General features: G+C 50.0%; 1 protein-coding gene across 12 annotated transcripts in view; it reads left to right on the forward strand.

Annotated features, from left to right (window-relative positions):
• The window catches only part of LOC147105177 (membrane cofactor protein-like), a 50,516-nt gene extending 38,355 nt beyond the window's left edge, over positions 1 to 12,161 (forward strand). For 11 of the 12 annotated variants that reach the window (XM_086011284.1, XM_086011287.1, XM_086011289.1 and 8 more), the window contains 2 exons: positions 4,396 to 4,526; positions 7,919 to 12,161. In XM_086011284.1, coding sequence (XP_085867410.1) covers positions 4,396 to 4,492 — 97 coding nt within the window. In that variant the 3' untranslated portion in view covers positions 4,493 to 4,526; positions 7,919 to 12,161. The remainder of the gene's footprint in view (positions 1 to 4,395; positions 4,527 to 7,918) is intronic. The other variant, XM_086011295.1, reaches the window with a different exon arrangement.
• The last annotated feature ends 10,411 nt before the right edge of the window (positions 12,162 to 22,572 follow it).

The following is a 22,572-nucleotide window of genomic DNA, read 5'->3' on the forward strand; positions in this document are numbered from 1 at the left end:
TCCCCTGCCCCCCCCGTCTCCCCCTGCCCCCCCGTCTCCCCTGCCCCCCCGTCTCCCCTGCCCCCCCGTCTCCCCTGCCCCCCGTCCCCTGCCCCCCGTCTCCCCTGCCCCCCCGTCTCCCCTGCCCCCCCGTCTCCCCTGCCCCCCCGTCTCCCCTGCCCCCCCGTCTCCCCTGCCCCCCCGTCTCCCCTGCCCCCCCGTCTCCCCTGCCCCCCCGTCTCCCCTGCCCCCCCGTCTCCCCTGCCCCCCCGTCTCCCCTGCCCCCCCGTCTCCCCTGCCCCCCCCGTCTCCCCTGCCCCCCCGTCTCCCCTGCCCCCCCGTCTCCCCTGCCCCCCCGTCTCCCCTGCCCCCCCGTCTCCCCTGCCCCCCCGTCTCCCCTGCCCCCCCGTCTCCCCTGCCCCCCCGTCTCCCCTGCCCCCCCGTCTCCCCTGCCCCCCCGTCTCCCCTGCCCCCCCGTCTCCCCTGCCCCCCCGTCTCCCCTGCCCCCCCGTCTCCCCTGCCCCCCCGTCTCCCCTGCCCCCCCGTCTCCCCTGCCCCCCCGTCTCCCCTGCCCCCCCGTCTCCCCTGCCCCCCCGTCTCCCCTGCCCCCCCGTCTCCCCTGCCCCCCCGTCTCCCCTGCCCCCCCGTCTCCCCTGCCCCCCCGTCTCCCCTGCCCCCCCGTCTCCCCTGCCCCCCCGTCTCCCCTGCCCCCCCGTCTCCCCTGCCCCCCCGTCTCCCCTGCCCCCCCGTCTCCCCTGCCCCCCCGTCTCCCCTGCCCCCCCGTCTCCCCTGCCCCCCCGTCTCCCCTGCCCCCCCGTCTCCCCTGCCCCCCCGTCTCCCCTGCCCCCCCGTCTCCCCTGCCCCCCCGTCTCCCCTGCCCCCCCGTCTCCCCTGCCCCCCCGTCTCCCCTGCCCCCCCGTCTCCCCTGCCCCCCCGTCTCCCCTGCCCCCCCGTCTCCCCTGCCCCCCCGTCTCCCCTGCCCCCCCGTCTCCCCTGCCCCCCCGTCTCCCCTGCCCCCCCGTCTCCCCTGCCCCCCCGTCTCCCCTGCCCCCCCGTCTCCCCTGCCCCCCCGTCTCCCCTGCCCCCCCGTCTCCCCTGCCCCCCCGTCTCCCCTGCCCCCCCGTCTCCCCTGCCCCCCCGTCTCCCCTGCCCCCCCGTCTCCCCTGCCCCCCCGTCTCCCCTGCCCCCCCGTCTCCCCTGCCCCCCCGTCTCCCCTGCCCCCCCGTCTCCCCTGCCCCCCCGTCTCCCCTGCCCCCCCGTCTCCCCTGCCCCCCCGTCTCCCCTGCCCCCCCGTCTCCCCTGCCCCCCCGTCTCCCCTGCCCCCCCGTCTCCCCTGCCCCCCCGTCTCCCCTGCCCCCCCGTCTCCCCTGCCCCCCCGTCTCCCCTGCCCCCCCGTCTCCCCTGCCCCCCCGTCTCCCCTGCCCCCCCGTCTCCCCTGCCCCCCCGTCTCCCCTGCCCCCCCGTCTCCCCTGCCCCCCCGTCTCCCCTGCCCCCCCGTCTCCCCTGCCCCCCCGTCTCCCCTGCCCCCCCGTCTCCCCTGCCCCCCCGTCTCCCCTGCCCCCCCCGTCTCCCCTGCCCCCCCGTCTCCCCTGCCCCCCCGTCTCCCCTGCCCCCCCGTCTCCCCTGCCCCCCCGTCTCCCCTGCCCCCCCGTCTCCCCTGCCCCCCCGTCTCCCCTGCCCCCCCGTCTCCCCTGCCCCCCCCGTCTCCCCTGCCCCCCCGTCTCCCCTGCCCCCCCGTCTCCCCTGCCCCCCCGTCTCCCCTGCCCCCCCGTCTCCCCTGCCCCCCCGTCTCCCCTGCCCCCCCGTCTCCCCTGCCCCCCCGTCTCCCCTGCCCCCCCCGTCTCCCCTGCCCCCCCCGTCTCCCCTGCCCCCCCCGTCTCCCCTGCCCCCCCCGTCTCCCCTGCCCCCCCCGTCTCCCCTGCCCCCCCCGTCTCCCCTGCCCCCCCCGTCTCCCCTGCCCCCCCCGTCTCCCCTGCCCCCCCCGTCTCCCCTGCCCCCCCCGTCTCCCCTGCCCCCCCCGTCTCCCCTGCCCCCCCCGTCTCCCCTGCCCCCCCCGTCTCCCCTGCCCCCCCCGTCTCCCCTGCCCCCCCCGTCTCCCCTGCCCCCCCCGTCTCCCCTGCCCCCCCCGTCTCCCCTGCCCCCCCCGTCTCCCCTGCCCCCCCCGTCTCCCCTGCCCCCCCCGTCTCCCCTGCCCCCCCCGTCTCCCCTGCCCCCCCCGTCTCCCCTGCCCCCCCCGTCTCCCCTGCCCCCCCCGTCTCCCCTGCCCCCCCCGTCTCCCCTGCCCCCCCCGTCTCCCCTGCCCCCCCCGTCTCCCCTGCCCCCCCCGTCTCCCCTGCCCCCCCCGTCTCCCCTGCCCCCCCCGTCTCCCCTGCCCCCCCCGTCTCCCCTGCCCCCCCCGTCTCCCCTGCCCCCCCCGTCTCCCCTGCCCCCCCCGTCTCCCCTGCCCCCCCCGTCTCCCCTGCCCCCCCCGTCTCCCCTGCCCCCCCCGTCTCCCCTGCCCCCCCCGTCTCCCCTGCCCCCCCCGTCTCCCCTGCCCCCCCCGTCTCCCCTGCCCCCCCCGTCTCCCCTGCCCCCCCCGTCTCCCCTGCCCCCCCCGTCTCCCCTGCCCCCCCCGTCTCCCCTGCCCCCCCCGTCTCCCCTGCCCCCCCCGTCTCCCCTGCCCCCCCCGTCTCCCCTGCCCCCCCCGTCTCCCCTGCCCCCCCCGTCTCCCCTGCCCCCCCCGTCTCCCCTGCCCCCCCCGTCTCCCCTGCCCCCCCCGTCTCCCCTGCCCCCCCCGTCTCCCCTGCCCCCCCCGTCTCCCCTGCCCCCCCCGTCTCCCCTGCCCCCCCCGTCTCCCCTGCCCCCCCCGTCTCCCCTGCCCCCCCCGTCTCCCCTGCCCCCCCCGTCTCCCCTGCCCCCCCCGTCTCCCCTGCCCCCCCCGTCTCCCCTGCCCCCCCCGTCTCCCCTGCCCCCCCCGTCTCCCCTGCCCCCCCCGTCTCCCCTGCCCCCCCCGTCTCCCCTGCCCCCCCCGTCTCCCCTGCCCCCCCCGTCTCCCCTGCCCCCCCCGTCTCCCCTGCCCCCCCCGTCTCCCCTGCCCCCCCCGTCTCCCCTGCCCCCCCCGTCTCCCCTGCCCCCCCCGTCTCCCCTGCCCCCCCCGTCTCCCCTGCCCCCCCCGTCTCCCCTGCCCCCCCCGTCTCCCCTGCCCCCCCCGTCTCCCCTGCCCCCCCCGTCTCCCCTGCCCCCCCCGTCTCCCCTGCCCCCCCCGTCTCCCCTGCCCCCCCCGTCTCCCCTGCCCCCCCCGTCTCCCCTGCCCCCCCCGTCTCCCCTGCCCCCCCCGTCTCCCCTGCCCCCCCCGTCTCCCCTGCCCCCCCCGTCTCCCCTGCCCCCCCCGTCTCCCCTGCCCCCCCCGTCTCCCCTGCCCCCCCCGTCTCCCCTGCCCCCCCCGTCTCCCCTGCCCCCCCCGTCTCCCCTGCCCCCCCCGTCTCCCCTGCCCCCCCCGTCTCCCCTGCCCCCCCCGTCTCCCCTGCCCCCCCCGTCTCCCCTGCCCCCCCCGTCTCCCCTGCCCCCCCCGTCTCCCCTGCCCCCCCCGTCTCCCCTGCCCCCCCCGTCTCCCCTGCCCCCCCCCGTCTCCCCTGCCCCCCCCGTCTCCCCTGCCCCCCCCGTCTCCCCTGCCCCCCCCGTCTCCCCTGCCCCCCCCGTCTCCCCTGCCCCCCCCGTCTCCCCTGCCCCCCCGTCTCCCCTGCCCCCCCCGTCTCCCCTGCCCCCCCCGTCTCCCCTGCCCCCCCCGTCTCCCCTGCCCCCCCCGTCTCCCCTGCCCCCCCCGTCTCCCCTGCCCCCCCCGTCTCCCCTGCCCCCCCCGTCTCCTTTGCCCCCCCCCCCGTCTCCTTTGCCCCCCCCCCCCGTCTCCTTTGCCCCCCCCCCCCGTCTCCTTTGCCCCCCCCCCCGTCTCCTTTGCCCCCCCCCCGTCTCCTTTGCCCCCCCCCCATCCCGCAATCGCCATTCTTGTGTTTATTTGAGTTTGATACATTGGAGACCCCAATGTAAAATTAATGTGCCCATGAAAGTCTTCAAGTGTGTTCGCGAGGATGATCTATACAAAGCTAGAAAACTGTCGTCTCTTTCTCGCGCTCACTCTCTGCGTGTGTATCTCATTTGAGAAGTCATAAAAGGGCGTGGTGCAGGATAATTCCTTCTACATGTAGTTGTTGTGTTTCATTGTTTGAATGTGGATGTGCAATATTTATTTCTTGCAAGTCAAGTTATCTTGAGTATTGGTGCTTAACTAACTTCAACTAAGTAGCATATTTTTCTTTGTGCATGGATTTTTTGTTTTTGTATTGAATTTTGTTAAAATATTAGCATGTATGTGAAACAATTGTTTTTTTATTCCATTGTTATTGAATTGTCATTTGTGCTTGTTACATGTTACCTTTCCAGACAATATGTCACCTCTGAGAAAGTTGCCATGAACTGTCAATCTGAACAAGTCCAAGAGAGGCCCAATTGTGATGAGAACTCTAGTTGTCCAGCATGATCTTTAATTAAAACTTTTTTTTTTAAATCAAAAGGTATATCATTTTATAAATCTTATCAAACTATTTTATATCTTTTCAGTACTGTTCTATTAGTGTTTAAATATTTAAATATGGGCATGTTCAGAGGTTATTGATTTGGCTGGTTCGGAGATTGCCCGTGGCTGCCTGAAATGAGCCTGTACCGTAAAAGCTGAATGTCGGTGGAAGGAAAGATACTAGAATCTTTGCTAAAAGATGAAATAACATAATATCTAGAGATGGAGAATATAATAAAATCTAGGTCAACATGGATTTTTAAAAGGAAGGTCATATTTAACATACCTTTATGAATTCATTGAAGAAGTAACAGAGTAAAACAATGTATACAGGGGTATGCATGGACTTTCAGAAAGCTTTTGACATGTACCACATAAGACAGTTATGACCAAGATCAGGATGTGTGGAGTTACGGGCCAGATAGCAGGATAAATTGGAAAAACAGAGGGTAGGTGTTAAGGGAGGTTTCTTGGACTTATCAATCCACTTCATAATTTTGAAAACTTGTAGTTTATCTCTCAATCTCTTTTCTCAATGAGAATGTAGGTGTGGTAGTGTAGTGGTTATGTTACTGGACTTTCTGTAAAAGTGACCATGAGGCTGTTGTATATTGATGGAATTGGTGACAAGTGTAAGATTTGGATCACAGGTTCCACAGATTACCCAAGGGTCTTGGGAGTCGGGCCGTTTTTATTAGGGAGCGGCAGTTCAAATGTAATCAAATACAACACGCAATCAGGATAGATATAGTAGACATACAACCCATAATAGATGAACGGTTTACCATCCCCGGGATGGACGGACAGACAGACGTTGAGGCAGAACGGTGGTTTCGGATGGATTCCTGCAGCCTGTGGCAGCGATCTCTTCCTCTTTGTTCGTCTCCCGAGGCTGGCGGAGTAAGCTGAAGTTAGCATAAGAGCCACCTCGGAGGTTGAGCTTGAACAAGGTGTTGAACCGAAGCTAGCATGAAGTCCACCTCTGAGGAAACGCTCCCCCTCTCTGCCCGTTTTTCCCTTTCGGCTGCCCATTTATATACCTTATTTCGGTGGGCCAGTGGATACCTTGCGTCAATCATTTGTTTAATCACTTTTACCCATTCAATTGTCCAATTAGAGGAATCGGTACCTTCGGCAGACCCCTCCCAGACTCATGAGGTCATTCCTCTGCTTATCTCCTGTTTGGACATCTTGCACTTTCTCCTAGACAGTTTGTTTATCATAAGACTCCTTACTCGACCTCTTATCAGGCCTAGCTATGCCTACATGAAGGCCTGTTTCTACGTTATGCCCTTGTAAATGACCTCAGCTCTTTGTGCAACTCCTTATCTGACATTGGTTTCTTCTGTGTCATCAGCTTATCCTGGCTGCTGAGCTAGGCAAACCCATTTCTTTTATAAAACCATTATTTCTTTTACAATTCATAATTTCTTCCAATTCACGATTTCTTACACAAGGGAACAGCGTTTGTGATAGTTCTGCTGTTTACTTGGAGGAAATCGCAGTTCATCCACAACTGGATATCATCAAGCAGTCCAATAACTGAGGCAGTGGAGGGAGGTGGTGAGGTAGAGCTGGATGTCATCGGCATAGGTGTGGAAGCTATCATCATGTCTGTGAATGACGGTGTCAAGGGGCAGCATGTAGATGAGGAAGACGAGGGGGCTAAGGATAGATTGGGGAACTCTAGTGGGGGTGGAAAGAGAAGTCATTGCTGAAGATGCTCTGGCTACGATTGGACAAGTAAGAGTGAACCAAGTGATGGAAGGTATCTTCGACAGTGCTATCAAGCGGCACTTAACAATACTCGCCAATAACCTGCTCACTGATGCTCAGTTTGGGTTCCGCTAGGATCACTAGGCTCCAGACCTCATTCCAACCTTGGTCCAAACATGGACAAAAGAGCTGAATTACAGTGGTTAGGTGAGAGTGACTGCCCTTGACATTAAGGCAGCATTTGACCGAGCATGGCGTCAAGGAGCCCAAGTAAAATTGAAGTCAAAGGGAATCGGGGAAAACTCTCCACTGGCTGGAGTCATACCTAGCACAAAGGAAGATGTTTGTAGTTGTTGGAGGCCAATCATCTCAGCCCCAGGACATCGCTGCAGGAGTTCCTCAGGGCAGTGGCCTTGGCCCAACCATCTTCAGCTGCTTCATCAATGACCATCCCTCCATCATAAGGTCAGAAGTGGGAATGTTCACTGATGCTTGCACAGTTCCATTCGCAACTCCCCAGATAATGAAGCAGTCCATGCCTGCATGCAGCAAGACAAGTGGCAAGTAACATTCGCGCCACACGAGTGCCAGTCAGTGACCATCTCCAACAAGAGAAAGTCTAACCACCTCCCCTTGACATTCAATGGCATTACCATCACCAAATCCCCCACCATCGTCACCCTGGGCATCACCATTGACGAGAAACTTAACTGGACCAGCCACACACACATTGTGGCTACAAGAGCAGGTCAGGGGCTGAATATCCTGCGGCGGGTATCTCGCTTCCTGACTCCCCAAAACCTTTCCATCATGTAGATGGTGGGCTGTCCTGTATTGGCTTATACATTTCTAGATGTTTGTCAACTTGACCCTTTAAAGTCCCTCAGACGATTTTGCCTTAACCTGACTTGCTCTACAGCTTTTCTTGACTTCCTGTTGAAGATAATGCAGGGCTTTACTTTAATAACTAAACTAAGATGCAGGGTGGCCCACAGTGCAAGTATGACCACGGTTGAAGAGCAGGAAAGATGAGATAAATCAGAAAGTTGTGATTTGGTGATGCCAAGCTTGGATTTTAAAAGCCTGATGATTGTAAGAGGAAGGAAAGATAGATACAGGTGAGCAGATCCACATCATTAAGTTCTTGGCTAAGAGTGAGTTGGTGCAGGTTTGCCACGTTCTGATCTTCAATTATATCTCCTGAATCCAGTGAATTTATTAAATAGAAAATATCAGAATTTTGCTAATTCAGTCCCAGTTCCTAAAATCTAATGGATGTAAATTAATCTGAAGTCTTTGAAGAGCATCTAATCTGTAAACATCATATTTGTTGGGGTTGTATTAAATGTCAAAATCTCTAACAAAGCTGCTCTGAATAGCCAATGTTACATTGCTGCTTTTTTTCCTAACAAACTAATTGTGATTTGCAATATTTTCATAAAGTTTGTGGCATGTATTTTGGTAATGAGCTGAAAATATCAAATGTTACTCCTGATTTTGTCATTTTAAAGTAATTTTAATGGTTCAATACTGGTCCTCAACAAAAATTTGACTCTTGTATTTTAGGCCCTTGCGAACCACTTCAATACTGGTGTAGTTGTCCCTGTCTTACCATCTTTCATACATTAAAGACCTTTTGCTAATTGTCTATTTTTTCCTTTCCCCCTCCCACAGGTCAATAATTTGAACTGCCCATCATCTTGGGTGTAGCTACTTCCGAAGTGTCCTAATTTCATTAATCCTGTCTACAGAGCAACTGAACTGAAGCAATTTCCTTCTCTGTTGAATGGTGTCTATTTTCTGATTGGCACTGTTCCCATACAAATGCTTAATGTGTTCGTACTGAATTCCTTTTGCACTTTTTTAATACAGGCGTTAACGGATTTTAAAATAAATAAACGCCCGCAATGAAAAAGCGCACAATAGAGATTTAGCACAAGAGCAATGTGGCCACACGGCAACAGTAAAAATGGAATTATACCCCATGCTTACTGCAAAGAAAACTTGTGTACCATTTTCCTCGCATCAACTGAATTATGCAGAATTTTCTTTCCAGATTTTTTTTTTTTAATCCCTTCATTGTACTTATGATTGCATTTCAGTGAAAGCACCTCGTGTTGACTTTTGTTTTTTTTTTCTCTAGAAGCTAATGGAGTTTGTGTTACCTCTAGCAGACATTTGTGGAGAGTGAGTTGTTATACTTGAGCACTTGGATGGGTTTTTTTTAAGTGTGTATTTCTAAGTTTTATATATTTTTTTCAGATGAAGAGAATAAGGTGATTGTAGGGTTGTTTTTTAAAAATTATTTTGACCCAGAGCATACAAGTCTTAAATTTGCTTTAATAAGTACTTAAAAGTTGAATCAATATTTTCTGAAGCTTTGTAATCGGAAGAAAATGAGTGCCAATGATTTCCTATTCAGAATTTAAGTATCAGTTTGGTCTGATCAATCTTTGTATTCTGTTAGAAATCTGAAGGTCTGTTTGTGTAAAATTTGTATATAGAGAGTCATGGTAGAAGCATTTATATATCCTGGGGCTGTTGCATATCTCAAATTTTAGAAGCCATAATCATAGTTCCACTATCAAGGTATATTATAAAACATATCAAAATTAACACCAACACATTCAATAAATTGCATGTTTTTTAAAACTTTAACCTGGAATTTTCTGATTAATTTCTGTGTAACTATGATGTAAGAGTGGAATGGCACAGGTTTTTTTTTCTGTGGAGATTTGCATGAAACTGATTTATGCCGGTTTTATACTGAAAAATCGGGATGTGTGAATTTCCTTGATTGGTTGTGGTGCTCCCAAGATACATCTGGCAAAACCCTCTGCTGCTCATTTACATAGCACCACTCCATGGGAAAGACTAGCTCGTGTGAGTTTCTTGGATTTACGTGAATAATGCTGAATAATTTACATGTCACATGGCCTAAAGACACCTGATGTTGGCATAAGGGATTTCTGGAGTTTGATAGCAATTTTCTTCACATTTAAAAAAAAAAAAAAAAAATGTTCTTACGACCTGCATTATACTTAACCAAAGTACAATCTCAGTGCACCAAATTTTCATTGCTCCCTTTTCCCCAACGCATTCAGAAGGACTAAGCAGCTGAATAGCCTTCACAATGGGCATACCGCTGTTCCGTATAATAATGGAAGACAGAGGCGGCTCAGAGTGAGGTGCCATGGCATAAGACAGCAGTCTACTTGCTATTACTACTGTTGGCGCTGCATTTGCGCATGTTTTACATTGATTTTAATGTTCTGGCGTAGGCAAATGAGCTCAGGAAATTTGGTCATAAGCTCCCATCGGCAAGATCAGCGTAGATTTTGGTGTAATATTAAGCCTTTATTCTTCACTTAACCAAGGCAATATACAGCAGCTCAACATACTGTAAAGCAAAAGGCAACTTCATGCCTGCCAGAAATAAATTCAATCACGACCTTAAAAGTCAAACTTTCACACTATAAATGTAAAAAAAAAAATGAAAGTAGTCTAGAAGTTTGTGATTGTTGGTTGTTTACATTAGTGAAAGTAACTAGTTGCAAAATGTTTGATTTTAAAGAGGAAAATGAAGGATTGTTATTGATTGTACTGATGTTAGAACTAATGTGGTCTTTGCCTATGGATTGCCCTATACTGCTGCATAAAATAATTACATAGGATTACACACAATATACAGCACAGAAACAGGCCATTCGGTCCAACCAGTCCATGGCGGCGTTTATGCTCCACTGGAGCCGCCTCCTGTCTTTCCTCCTCTAACTCTTAGCATGACCCTCTATTCCCTTCTCCCTCACATGCTTATCTCGCCTCCCCTTAAATGCATCTATACTTTTCGCTTCAACCACTCCCTTTGGTAGCGCGTTCCACATTCTCACCACTCTCTAGGTAAAGAAGTTTCTTCTGAATTCCCCATTTGATTTTTTGGTGACTATCTTATATTGATGGCCTCTAGTTTTGCTCTTCCCCACAAGTGGAAAAACACTCTGTCTACTCTGTCAAAACCTTTCATAATTTTAAAGACCTCTATTAGGTCACCCCACAGCCTTCTCTTTCCTGATAGGTATACCCTCATTTCTGGTATCCTTGTAAATCTTTTTTGCACAATTTCCAGTGCCTCTATATCCTTTTTATAATATGGTGACCAGAATTGTACGCAATACTCCCAAGTGTGGTCTAACCAAGGTTCAGTGCAAGTTTAGCATAACTTCACTACTTTTCAATTCTGTAGATGTTTGTAATCCTGTTTGTAGTGCGGGTCTTTAGTTTTTAACAAAAATTTGCATTTTTTGCCTTAAGCCTGAAGAGAGACATAACAAATGGTTTCCTGCTATTCAGATCCGGATCTGTTTATAGGTTTCTCTTTTGAGGCTGTTGATCATTTGAATATATTTTATTGATGGCAGAGGTCAGATCAGCAGGTTAACTTTTTTGTGCCACTAGATGATGATCTGAGACATTGCACTAATATAGTGGGTTAGAGGGTGGGGGGATAATTAGATCAAAGATGAGTGATGACTACAGCTTTAAAGTTGATGTGGCAGTGGATATGGGGAGGTGGGAGAGGAAAGAGGGGTGGGGTAACAGTACCACAGCAGGATTTCTGAAGGAGGCCGGGCAGCTGGAGGCTAGAAATTTAGTGCACTGCTGGAGGCTCGGGTTCCCTCAGTTTTCCTGTCACTGAGGTAGATTCCAGAGCAGTAGGCAAAAGTAGGAGCGGGAAGGAGTTCTATGAATTTTCAGTATTTTAATTGGAATCTATCCACTTTCCCCCAAAAAATCTCAAGATGGAGCCAAAGCACAGGTTAGAATTCTTTTAGGTCTTGGTAGGCTGAAGCAGGAAAACAGCACAAGTTTATATTAAAAAATATAATCACAAGCTCAAATATGTAAACTAAAAATCAGAAGTTTAAAAGAAAACTCAAATTTAAAACTTGCTTGTGCAGAAGCCAAGATGGCAGCCAGTCTGGCAGGTGTGACTGTGTCATACAATTTTCCCCATTAAGCTCGCTAGCAAGGTGATGCCTAGAGGCATAACAGACTGATGTTGTCCAAATAAGCAGTGTGTGCAATACATAGAAAATTTTAATATATGGTATATTCAGCCAGTCTCACCACTTATTATGGATTCAGTTGTCTGGATCATCTGGGTTGTGTACATAATGGATTTTGTCTGTCCTTAAATACTGAATTTGGAAATTGCAAAAACTGCATCTTTTTATTGAGCAGATTAGTTTTTCTATTTGTAGTCATAAGCTAAGTGCAATAGGACTACTGAATTCCATACAAAACGAGTTGGAAACTTTGGCACCTTCTAATAGTTACAATTTGAAGTCTATATTTTTATCCAGTGTTAAAGGTAATCATCCTGTTTTAGTAAAACCATTAAAAGGCAGAATGTATCATTTTTTTTAAAGGTGTGTATTGTGCAAGTTCTTAAACTGTAAGTTTGCTAGTCTCTTCAAACCAGGCCTACTATCCTGGATGTGGAATAGCTGCAGATAGTCATTGTATATTTTCTATGGTATAACCCAGTTTAACTATTGTTTTTGATCAGGAGCAGAGCTGTGGGTTTATGATCATGTCTGTTGCTGTATGATGATGGGTGGCAACATGATTAGTTGTTTAATGTTGCACTAATTTTTCAAAGAAATTCTGTTTTTTTTTTTTTTAAAGCCTTAAAGTGAAAGATGCACAAAGATCTAAGTACATTTTAAAATTTACCACAAAAAATGATGGCTAATCTTTCAAACCTAATGGCAGATTGACCAAAGAATCTTCTGTGCCGAAAGGAACTGTTTCCTGTGTATGTTTGAGGTAATGTCTATTGTAATAAATGCAGTTTCAAAATGCTGATATTTCAACTGCTACTCATCTGTAATTTCTTAATAAAATTGAAGAGCTTTTTGATTTGTCTTTTTTTACATACTTCCACCTTTTATCTGCTCAGTGCTGTCATTACTTTCACTCTTCCTTGGTGTTTCGGTGTTCCAGTGCTGTTATGTAGTAAAGTGGTGAATCTCTGCTTTTCTCTCTATACTGTGTCAAGTCTGCTGCAGTGTTCTAATTTTAAAATACAAACATTTTCAAACTACTTAAATTTAAAGAGAACGATAGAGCTCTATTTCTGCTATCGGGTGCCCAGTTGCTATTAAACGGAACGTTACAGCTTGGGCAGTAAAGGCAGTGTTTTACACCACTTTAGGTGTGGGTTTAATACATCATTGAACATTTATTAATTTAACAAATTAACTAGTTGGATATTGTCTAGTTAGATTTTACCCTCTTGATTGTCTGAGCAATCCATACTCGGGAGTTGGTCTATTTTCACAAATCGATTGCATGTTGATCAGTGCTTTCTCCTCGAGTTTCAAACATGGGGTGAAATGCATTTATTTTGGTTGAAACATTCCTTAAACTTACCCATGAATGGGTTCAGTTTACATTTGTGCCCTCTTTTACCATATTTAAATCTATTATACTCTGCTCTTGCTTCCTCACCTCTTGCATGTGGTAACTTTGGCCTACTCCTGTTCCTATGTAACATTCAGCCCCTCGAGCCTGTTCTGCCATTCAATGAGATCATGGCCGATCTGCGATCTAACTCCATATACCTGCCTTTTGCTCCATATTCCTTAATATCTTTAGTTAACAAAAAGCTATCAATCTCCAATTTAAAATTAACCATTGATCTCGCATCAATGATCGGTGGCCGTACCTTCAGATGACTAGGCCCTAAGCTCTGGAACTCTCCCTAAACACTCCACCTCTCTTTCCTCCTTAAAACCTACCTCTTTGACCAAGCTTTTGATCAGCTGCCCATATTTTTTATGTGGCTTGGTGTCAATTTTTTGTCCATAGCACTCCTGTGAAGCACCTTGGGACGTTTTACTACATTAAAGGTGCTATATAAATACAAGTTGTTGTTTGCGGAAGAGAGTTCCAAACTTCTACCACCCTTTTGTGTGTAGAAGTGTTTCCTAATTTCACTCCTGGTGTGGTGCTAATTTTTAGACTAGGCCCCCTAGTCCTAGAATCCCCAACCAGCAGAAGTAGATTCTCTCTCCCCTATCCATTCCCCTTTAATATCCCGAAAACTTCGATCAAGTCACCCCTTAACCTTCTAAATTCTATAGAATACAACCCTAATTTGTGTAATCGTCCTTGTAACTTAACCCTTGAAGTCCGGGTTTCATTCTGGTAAACCTACGCTGCACACTGTCCAAGGCCAACATATTCTTCCTAAGGTGTGGTGCCCAGAACTGCTCACAGTACTCCAGGTGTGGTTTAACCAGGGTTTTGTACAGCTGCAGCATAAATGCTACCCCCTTGTATTCTAGTCCTCTAGATATAAAGGCCGGCATCCCATTAGCCTTTTTGATTATTTTCTGTACCTGTTCATGACATTTTAATGATCTATGTACCTGGACCCCTGAGTCTCTTTGGACCTCCACTGCTTTTAGCTTTTCACCATTTAGAAAGTAGCCTGTTCTATCCTTTTTTAGGTCCAAAGTGGATGACCTCACATTTGCTTACGTTGAAATTCTTTTGTCCATTCACTTAATGTATTGATATCCCTTTGTAATTTTATGCTTTCATCTGCAATGCCGCCTATCTTTGTGTCATTGGCAAATTTGGATATATGATTTTCTATGCCGTTAATAAATACTGAATAGTTGAGGCCCCAATACAGGTCCTTGCGGGACACCACTAGTCACACCTGCCCATTTGAGTACCTACCCATTATCCCTACTCTCTCCAGCCGCTCAGCCAATTTCCTAATTTGCCCTCAATGCCGTGGGGTTCAACCTTAGTTAACGGTCTCTTGTGGGACTTTGTTTTCTCCCCTAAGCCTGTTGGTGCTATGTGCAATTCAAAGCTGTTTCTATTTTCTCCATGCTTACACATTTAGCTCTGCTCTTAAATGGTTTGGTAGCTTTAACTTTTTTATTTTCATCCCACTTCTGACACCTAATTGTAGTCTATTTTAACAGCTGTTGGAATGTCTGAAGCACGTTCCAAATGTAAGTTCCCCCATCAGAACAGATTGAGGGTAACTTTAAACTTTGAGTGGCAGAAAACTGGCAATGTCTGGAATTGTTTGTAATCTTCTGAGATGTGAAATATTCCTCATTGTTCACTAATAGCTGCAGTTTCCATTTACCCACTCCCTCACCATGTGTACATGTATAATGGGCGACCGATCCAACTGCCAATTTTCCACACCCACTGAGGTTGAATGTTACTCCCCACGTTGTGTTTATATATCGCTCCCATCTTTCACCATTAGATGGCTCTAGATAACTACACTAAAACCTATAAATTATGGACACCTTGGGGACTTGTTTTCAAAATGGTCATTCTATTCACTTTTTTAAAAATCAGTCGAATGGGGAGTTCTTTACCCAGCATCCATAGTGGCAGAGAAACCACTCTATTCCCTGGAGCATGCCACACAAAAGTTAAATACAAGCCATCTATCAAAAGATTGTAGGTTCTTGCAGGTGTTTGATTAAAAAATCTCCCTTGCATGGTCCCAGTGTTCAGGTAGTGGCCAAGTTGCACAATATAATCATTCAGTATAGGCAAGAACACAACCATCTCCACTGGAAAGCTTTTAGTTAACTATTCTTAACTGCAGGTTACAGTAGTGTAGTAAAGTTATTGGACTAGTAATCTAGAGGCCTGGACTAAATATAGAGAAGTTCAAATCCCACCATGGCAGTTTGAGAATTTGAATCCCGTTTCATTAAAAAAATGTATTTTTTAAACTGGTGTCAGTAAAAGTGACCATGAAGCTGTTAGATTGTTTTTAAAAAAAACAACTGGTTCACTAATGCCCTTTTTAGGGAAGGAACCCTACCATCCTTACCTGGTCTGGCCTATGTGACTCCAGTCCCACACCACTGTGTTTGACCATCTGAAGTGGCCGAGTAAGTGCACCAACTCGACAACACATCTCGAGAATGAATTAAAAAAAAAAAAAAAAAAATTCTTGACTTTCAGTAGATTTTTTTTGGTTCTGTTATCACGGAATTCACAATGAGTTGGTGGTACAATTACCTTATGCCCTCGGGTTTATTAAACCCTTCTTGAACCTCTAAAATATACACAGTTGCTGTACAATTGAGTCAGTTTAATTTATTTTTGAGTACAGGTAGTACTCATCGAATGTCTTATTCAAGTCATATTGTAAGTTCTGGGAGATTGTGTTCTTTGAGTTCCTGTATGACTGCATCCCTGGTTTTGATTTTTTTTTAAACAAATGATAGCCAGGCTGTGTTTATAGAAAGCAGAGATGAGAGTGCTCGCTATTGCTGTTGCAGTTAACCACCATGGCTCTCCCCTTCAAGCATTTTGCAGCACCTCATGTTACAATTTTGCCATTTTTTAAATATCTTTTGTGCATCACATGATCTTTATGCACTTTACACCAGTTCTTAACCATCTTTATCAAGAAGTTCTAGGCTCTCTATGCATCTGGCATGGTTCCAGGGCCTAGAAGGCTAGTCATAGTCATAACACCACAGAAGGAGGCCATTTGGCCCATTGAGTCTGTGCCGGTTCTCTGAGAGGCAATCCAGGCTCCCCTTGAAAACATTGAGTTTTTAAATAAATAAAAAAGCAGTGGCCCCAGCACTGACCCTTGGGGAACACCACTGTCTATCATCCTCCGGTCTGAAAAACAGCCATTTACCACAACTCGATGTTTTCTGTCTTTAAACCAATTCCTTATCCAAGCTGCCAGTTTGGGTTCCGCCAGGCCCACTCCGCTCCTGACCTCATTACAGCCTTGGTCCAAACATGGACAAAAGAGCTGAACTCGAGGTGAGAGTGACTGCCCTTGACATCAAGGCAGCATTTGATCGAGTGTGGCATTAAGGAGCCCTAGCAAAACTGAAGTCAATGGGAATCATGGGGAAAACTCTCCATTGGTTGGAATCATACCTAGCACAAAGGAAGTTGGCTGTGGTTGTTGGAGGTCGGTCATCTCAATCACGTGACATCACTGTAGGAGTTCCTCAGGGCAGTCTCCTAGGCCCAACCATCTTCAGCTGTTTCATCAATGACCTTCCCTCCATCATAAGGTCAGAAGTGGGGATGTTCGCTGATGATTGCACACTGTTCAGCACCATTAGAGACTCGTCAAATACTGACGCAGTCCGTGTCCATATGCAGCAAGACCTGGACAACATTCAGACTTGGGCTGACAAGTGGCAAGTAACATTCGTACCACACAAGTGCCAGGCAATGACCATCTCCAACAAGTGAGACTCTAACCATCTCCCCTTGACATTCAATGGCATTACCATCACTGAATCCCCCACTATCAACATCCTGGGGGTTACCATTGATCAGAAACTGAACTGGACCAACCATATAAATACTGTGGCTACAAGAGCAGGCCAGAGGCTGGGAATTCTGCAGCGAGTGTCTCACCACCTGACTCCCCAAAGCCTTTCCACCATCTACAAGGCACAAGTCAGGAGTGTGATGGAATACGCTCCACTTGCCTGGATGAGTGCAGCTCCAACGACATTCAAGAAGCTCGACACCATTCAGGATAAAGCAGCCCACTTGATTGGCACTCCAACCACCACCTTCAACATTCACTCCCTCCACCACTGGCGCACTGTGGCTGCAGTGTGTACCATCTACAAGATGCACTGCAGCAACTCGCCAAAGCTCCTTCAACAGTACCTTCCAAACCCGCGACCTCTACCACTTAGAAGGACAAGGGCAGCAGACGCATGGGAACATCACCACCTACAAGTTCCCCTCCAAGCCACACACCATCCTGACTTGGACCTGTATCGCCGTTCCTTCACTGTCACTGGGCCAAAATCCTGGAACTCCCTTCCTAACAGCATTGTGGGTGTACCTACACCATATGGACTGCAGCAGTTCAAGAAGGCAGCTCACCACCATCTTCTCAAGGGCAATTAGGGATGGGCACTAAATGCAGGCCTAGCCAGCAACGCCCACATCCCATCAATGAATTAAGAAAAAAATCCAGCCTTTCTAGTACATCCTGTCTATCAATTTTCATCCCTTCCATTGCTTCTACCTTTTCCACTTCTACCGATATTTTGTCAGTATCCACCTCCTTAGTAAACACCGATACAAAGTACTCATTGAGTATTCTAGCCTTGCCCTGCACCTCTAAGCATCTATCACCTTCTTTGTCTCTAATAGGCCCCATCCCCCCCTCTTACTACCTGCTTACTGTTTACATGCCAGTGGAAGATTTTTGGGTTCCCTTTTGTTGGGGGAATTGAAAGTATATACCTTAATTAACAATCATACCTTAAACGCATAAGGTGAAAATGTATATATTCACATACTCTCGTTAGACAATATTTAGCCCTACTACAGACAATAGCTAGCCCTGCCAATTGTGCAAGTAACGAGCACATATAAGCAGAATAGTAGGGGCATGATAACAGGATGTCATAACTCAAGATAAGGATGGACAGCGGCCTTCACCATTGTGTAAGGAAACCAGCTGCTTGACTCGTGACAGTGGTCCGATGGGCTACCCATGCACCAAGGACATCCTTTGCACTCGGTACCTAAAACCTATGGACCCAATACATTATTTGCACACGACACTTAACTGGAACCTGTCCATATATGGGACAGGGCATTACAATGTATTCTCTATAAATATGCTGCTCTAATTGTATTAAGTCGAGTCGGTGGTGGCAGACAGCCATACTGCTCCCCTGCTAGCTTGTAATAAAGGTCGCTCGATTCAACTCGTCATCCGGCTCAGAATGGTGATTTCCCACAACAATTGGCGTAGTCGGCAGAGTCTCCGGAAACTGACTTTTCAGGAATCGAGAGGTCGGCAGCAATAGGGTAAGTACGTTATATACGACCCATAGTTAGGTTTGTTGACCTTTCGTTGAAACCCCGACCGGTGTCTGGGGATTCTCAAACAAAGTAAGGGTCAGACTGCGAGTATCGACTGATGGCGCGGCACGAGAAAAAGGGGCTACGACACTGGCACTATAGGGCAATAGGACCCAGGTTCAGGGGCGCTGATGACAAACCACTGAGGGTTTGCGAGTAGCCGGTGAGGTGGATTGGTCGAGGGAACGGCCAAACCACTGGTGAACCCGATGGGTTCAGTAGTTGATTACCTGCTTAAGCAATATGGTAAAACTCAGAGGAAAATGGAAAAAGGGGAACGGCACTCGGGACTGAGTCCTGAATGCCAGCGGGATTGGTGGAACAAAGAAACTAAGCATAGGGAAGACAAGACCATTGTGATGCTGTGTCATGCACATTTGCGAAGTCAGGAAAGGCAACAGCAATTGATAATAGAGAACGAACAATTAGAGAAAGAAAAAGAAGACTGCAAGCTAAGGTCAAGCAATTGGAGAAAGAAAGAAAAGGAGAGAAACAAGATGAGAATTGAACAATTGGATAAAGGCTGTATTCAGCCAAAAGGAAAAACTAGGCCAATAAGGGAAGTAGGAGCCCGGTGTGCAGGGGTCTACCAGGGCAGATCCGCCCCCAGTGCACCCGAGAGCAGAGACCTAGAATGGGAGGAGTTGGCGCAAGAGGCTGGGAAGTGGGAAAATCCAGATTACGAGAGCTGGGGACCGGACGGCATAACGGGCAAAATGGCTCCGGTATCAACTCAGGCCAGCCCCACCCGGCAATGTGGAGAAAGTTTGCCCAGATACTCGGGTGCCTTTTACCCCGGGGAGGGGGCAAAGCGAATGATCCTCGCCGACCTACCGGTGCTCCCCATGGAAACATGGAATTTTGGCAAAAAATAGAGGAAATGACTGAAGTCCATTCAATGCACCCCGAGGATATGCACATCATGACCAAGGCTAAATGCCCCAGAGATGTATGGGACAGATGTAATGACCTCTCAAATGTCAGGAACCTGGGCTGTACAGGAAGACGGGGTAACTCTGAACGAGCGATACCAGAGATTTAAGGATGAGGTACGGGGGAGGTTGGGAGCCGGGTAGAGTAATTGGGGAAGTATTATGGGGGAGGGAGTCCACCCAAAAATCAGGAGAAACTGCAGTTGAATATGGGGAGCGGAAATTTAGAGCGTATGAGGAATTTTCCGGGATGCAACATCCCGGTTTTTGTAAAAGTGCTGAAAGAAGGACTTAGTCAGCCACATCAAACAATCTTGGATACGGGAATCTGAAATAACAACAGAAAATGTTGGAAAAACTCAGCAGGCCAGGCAACATCCGTGGAGAGAGAAATAGAAGCTGGTGGGGAGCTGTTACAGCTCTGGCAAAGGGAGGGAAGTGTTTTAAGTGCGGCAAACCCGGCCATAGGGCCTGGGAGTGTAGAAGCGGAGAGACACCTAGCAAAGGGTGCACAAATTGTGGCAAACTGGGCCACTCACAACCGCAGTGTTGGACAAAAGGGTGGAGGGAGTGAGGGACAGGGACCACAGCCGGGCTCGAGCACCTGGCCCGCTCGCCTCCGAGCAACTTTGGGAGATCATAAAGGCTGTTAGTCAGAATAAATAGGCCCCCGAGGATGGTGAGGATGACAACTCCCGGATTTTTTACCATGGCACTGTTAGGGCCCCCTAACCACTACCCATCACACAATGTGCACAACCGGAGTGGGGTGGGGGGGCAACTCTTGTAGCAAAACGAAGCGAGACACAACTTCTAGAATTAGGACAAAAGCAAAATACTGCGGATGCTGGAAATCCGAAATAAAAAACAGAAAATGCTGGCAATACTCAGCAGGTCAGGCAGCATCTGTGGAGAGAGAAACAGAGTTAACGTTTCAGGTCGATGACCTTTCGTTAAAACTGGAGAAAGGAGGAGATGGAACAGGTTTTTAAGCAAGTGTAGGGGAGGGGAGGAAAGAACAAAAGGGAAGGTCTGTGATAGGATGGAAGGCAGGAGAGATTACAAAACAAAAGGGATGATGGTGCAAGGCCAAAGGAGATGGTAATGGGACAAGTTAAGAAACAAAATATGACTCTAGATGAAGTGATAATGGCAGAATGATCGACAGCTGCCATGTCAGAGAGAGAAAATTCTAGAATTAGGAGGTGTATAAATACCGGTGTATTTCTGGATGTGTCCCAATAATAAAGGGACCATCCTGGGCATGGATATACTAGAAGAGGCAGGAGCCCTGATAGATCCAAAACAACGGAAAGTTATCTGGCCCAACACTGCTGAAAAATAAGAAATATAAATCAGGGCAACGAGCAGTGCTGCAGCAATCCACTTGGGTGGCTGCAGTAAAAGAGATTAGTAGAGAATGGAGTGAGGAGGGCATCTTCAGGGCCATATGTTCCCAATTTAAAGTATGGGCGAACCACAAACAGGACTGTGGAAGGGTGCACATACAACCTATAAATGTACCCGGAGAAATTCATAAGCCCCATAAGCAATACCCGCTAAAACCAGAAGCCCAGGCAGCGGTGAAAGGGATAGTGGGAGACCTGGTGCGGGGAGGAATATTGAGAAAAACCTCCTCGGTAACCAACTCCCCCACGTGGCCGGTAAAAAAGCCTGGTGGATCTTGGAGATTGACCATTGACTATACGGCCAATGCACCCCGTGCCTACACCCCATCCTGGCTAGTCCGCGCCTACACCCCACTCTGGCTAGCCCGCGCCTACACCCCATCCTGGCTAGTCTGGCTACCATCCTTAATGGGCTGAGTCCCGAACACAAGATTTTTACCATCCTATTTATAGCAAATGGGTTGTGGGCAGTGCCTCTAGATGAGGAGTCTCAGGACAAGTTTGCTTTTACCATCGATGATCAGCGATATACATGGATCCGCCTCCCTCAAGGGTTCCACAATAGCCCGAGCATCTTCCACCAAGTAATGAACGAAGTGCTATCAACGGTTGATCTGACCCCGTATGGCAGTACGGTCCTCCAATACATGGATGACCTAATAGCTTCCCCAAGCGAGAAAATTCACTGCGGAGCACTGGTATGCGTCCTGCAAGCTCTCTAAAAATCCGGGTTGCGGGTTAGTCCCAAGAAGGCACAGATAGGTCAGACCTCAGTACAGTATTTAGGACATACCATCCAGCAAGGACAGGAGGCTATGTCCGATGACTGTGAAAAGCAATCAGGGAAATGCCCAGGCCAATCAACGTGAGAGGAGTCAGACAAGTTCTCGGGCTCTTTAATTATTGTCGAAATTATCCGGGACCACGGGGCCAACCCAGCAATCGGGGTCTTAACTTACGGGCGGAACACCAATGCGAATCCGTGGTAGATCAGGAAGAGAGCTGCGGAGTTAAGGATACCCCGTTAGAAGGAGAGGTACAAGACGGTTCATAGACGGTGCCCCATACACTGGTTGGGCAGATGTAATGGGCAATGGGGAGGTACCTAAAACTGGGACTCTGAGTGGCGAACAGTCAGCACAAGTGGCTGAATTAGTCGCTTTAACCCAAGCCCTAACACGGGCTAAAGACAAATGTGTCTATATATACCGACAGCCGATATGCCTTTGGTGTGGTGCATGACTCTATGGCAGCATGGGCAAGACGGGGATTCGTGACCTCCCGCGGGGGGGAACATATTAAGCATAAGAAACTCATACAGACTCTCGTAGAGACCGCCCAGTGAGGCCGCGGTGGTCACGGTAAAACCCATCAAAAGGCAGGAGATTGGAAACAAAAGGGCAATGAATATGCGGATATGGCTGCTAAAAGAGCCTCTGACGGTGGCATACGTCCACCACGCTGTTGCCAGCGCAATATGACCAGAAGAAGTTAATATTGTTCGACTCCACCATGACACACCGGCAGCAGAAAAGGCAGACTGGGGTAACCAGGGGGCGGTGGAAGGGCCCGACTCAGTCTGGAGAGAAGGAGGGGGGAATTTTGCCAGCCCTGGGGAGCTGGGCATGGAGGTGGGACTGCCGGGAAAATGGCAGAAACTGGGAGCGGGTACCCAGCCCGCTCCCAACCCACCTCTGTGCCATCTTCCCGAGAGGCGGGTCCCTGACTCACACAGGGACCCGTCTCCTCGAGATGGGAAGGGGATTACAGCCAATTAACTGCCTGTTAACGGGTAGTTAAGAAGCTTATCCCCATTTTACCCCTTCAAGTGCGGGCTTCCCGACGTCAGGAAACCCCACCAGGGTCAGCGAGGCAAGCAGTGGGTCTGCAGGGGTGAGAGGGGTCGAAAAGTCCTCTGTGGAGGTGAGTGATGGGTACAAGTGTGGTGAGGTAAGTATGAGAGGTGGGTGTAAAGTGTTAGAATAAGTTTACTTACCTTTGTTTCTTTCTGCAGGCTTCAACCCTTGGGGACCCCGAAGTGCCTTAGCTCGACGGCAGA

This window comes from Somniosus microcephalus, chromosome 18 (genome assembly GCF_052327205.1).
Source record: "Somniosus microcephalus isolate GS21.2 chromosome 18, FLI_Smic_1.0, whole genome shotgun sequence".
Classification (NCBI taxonomy): domain Eukaryota; kingdom Metazoa; phylum Chordata; class Chondrichthyes; order Squaliformes; family Somniosidae; genus Somniosus; species Somniosus microcephalus.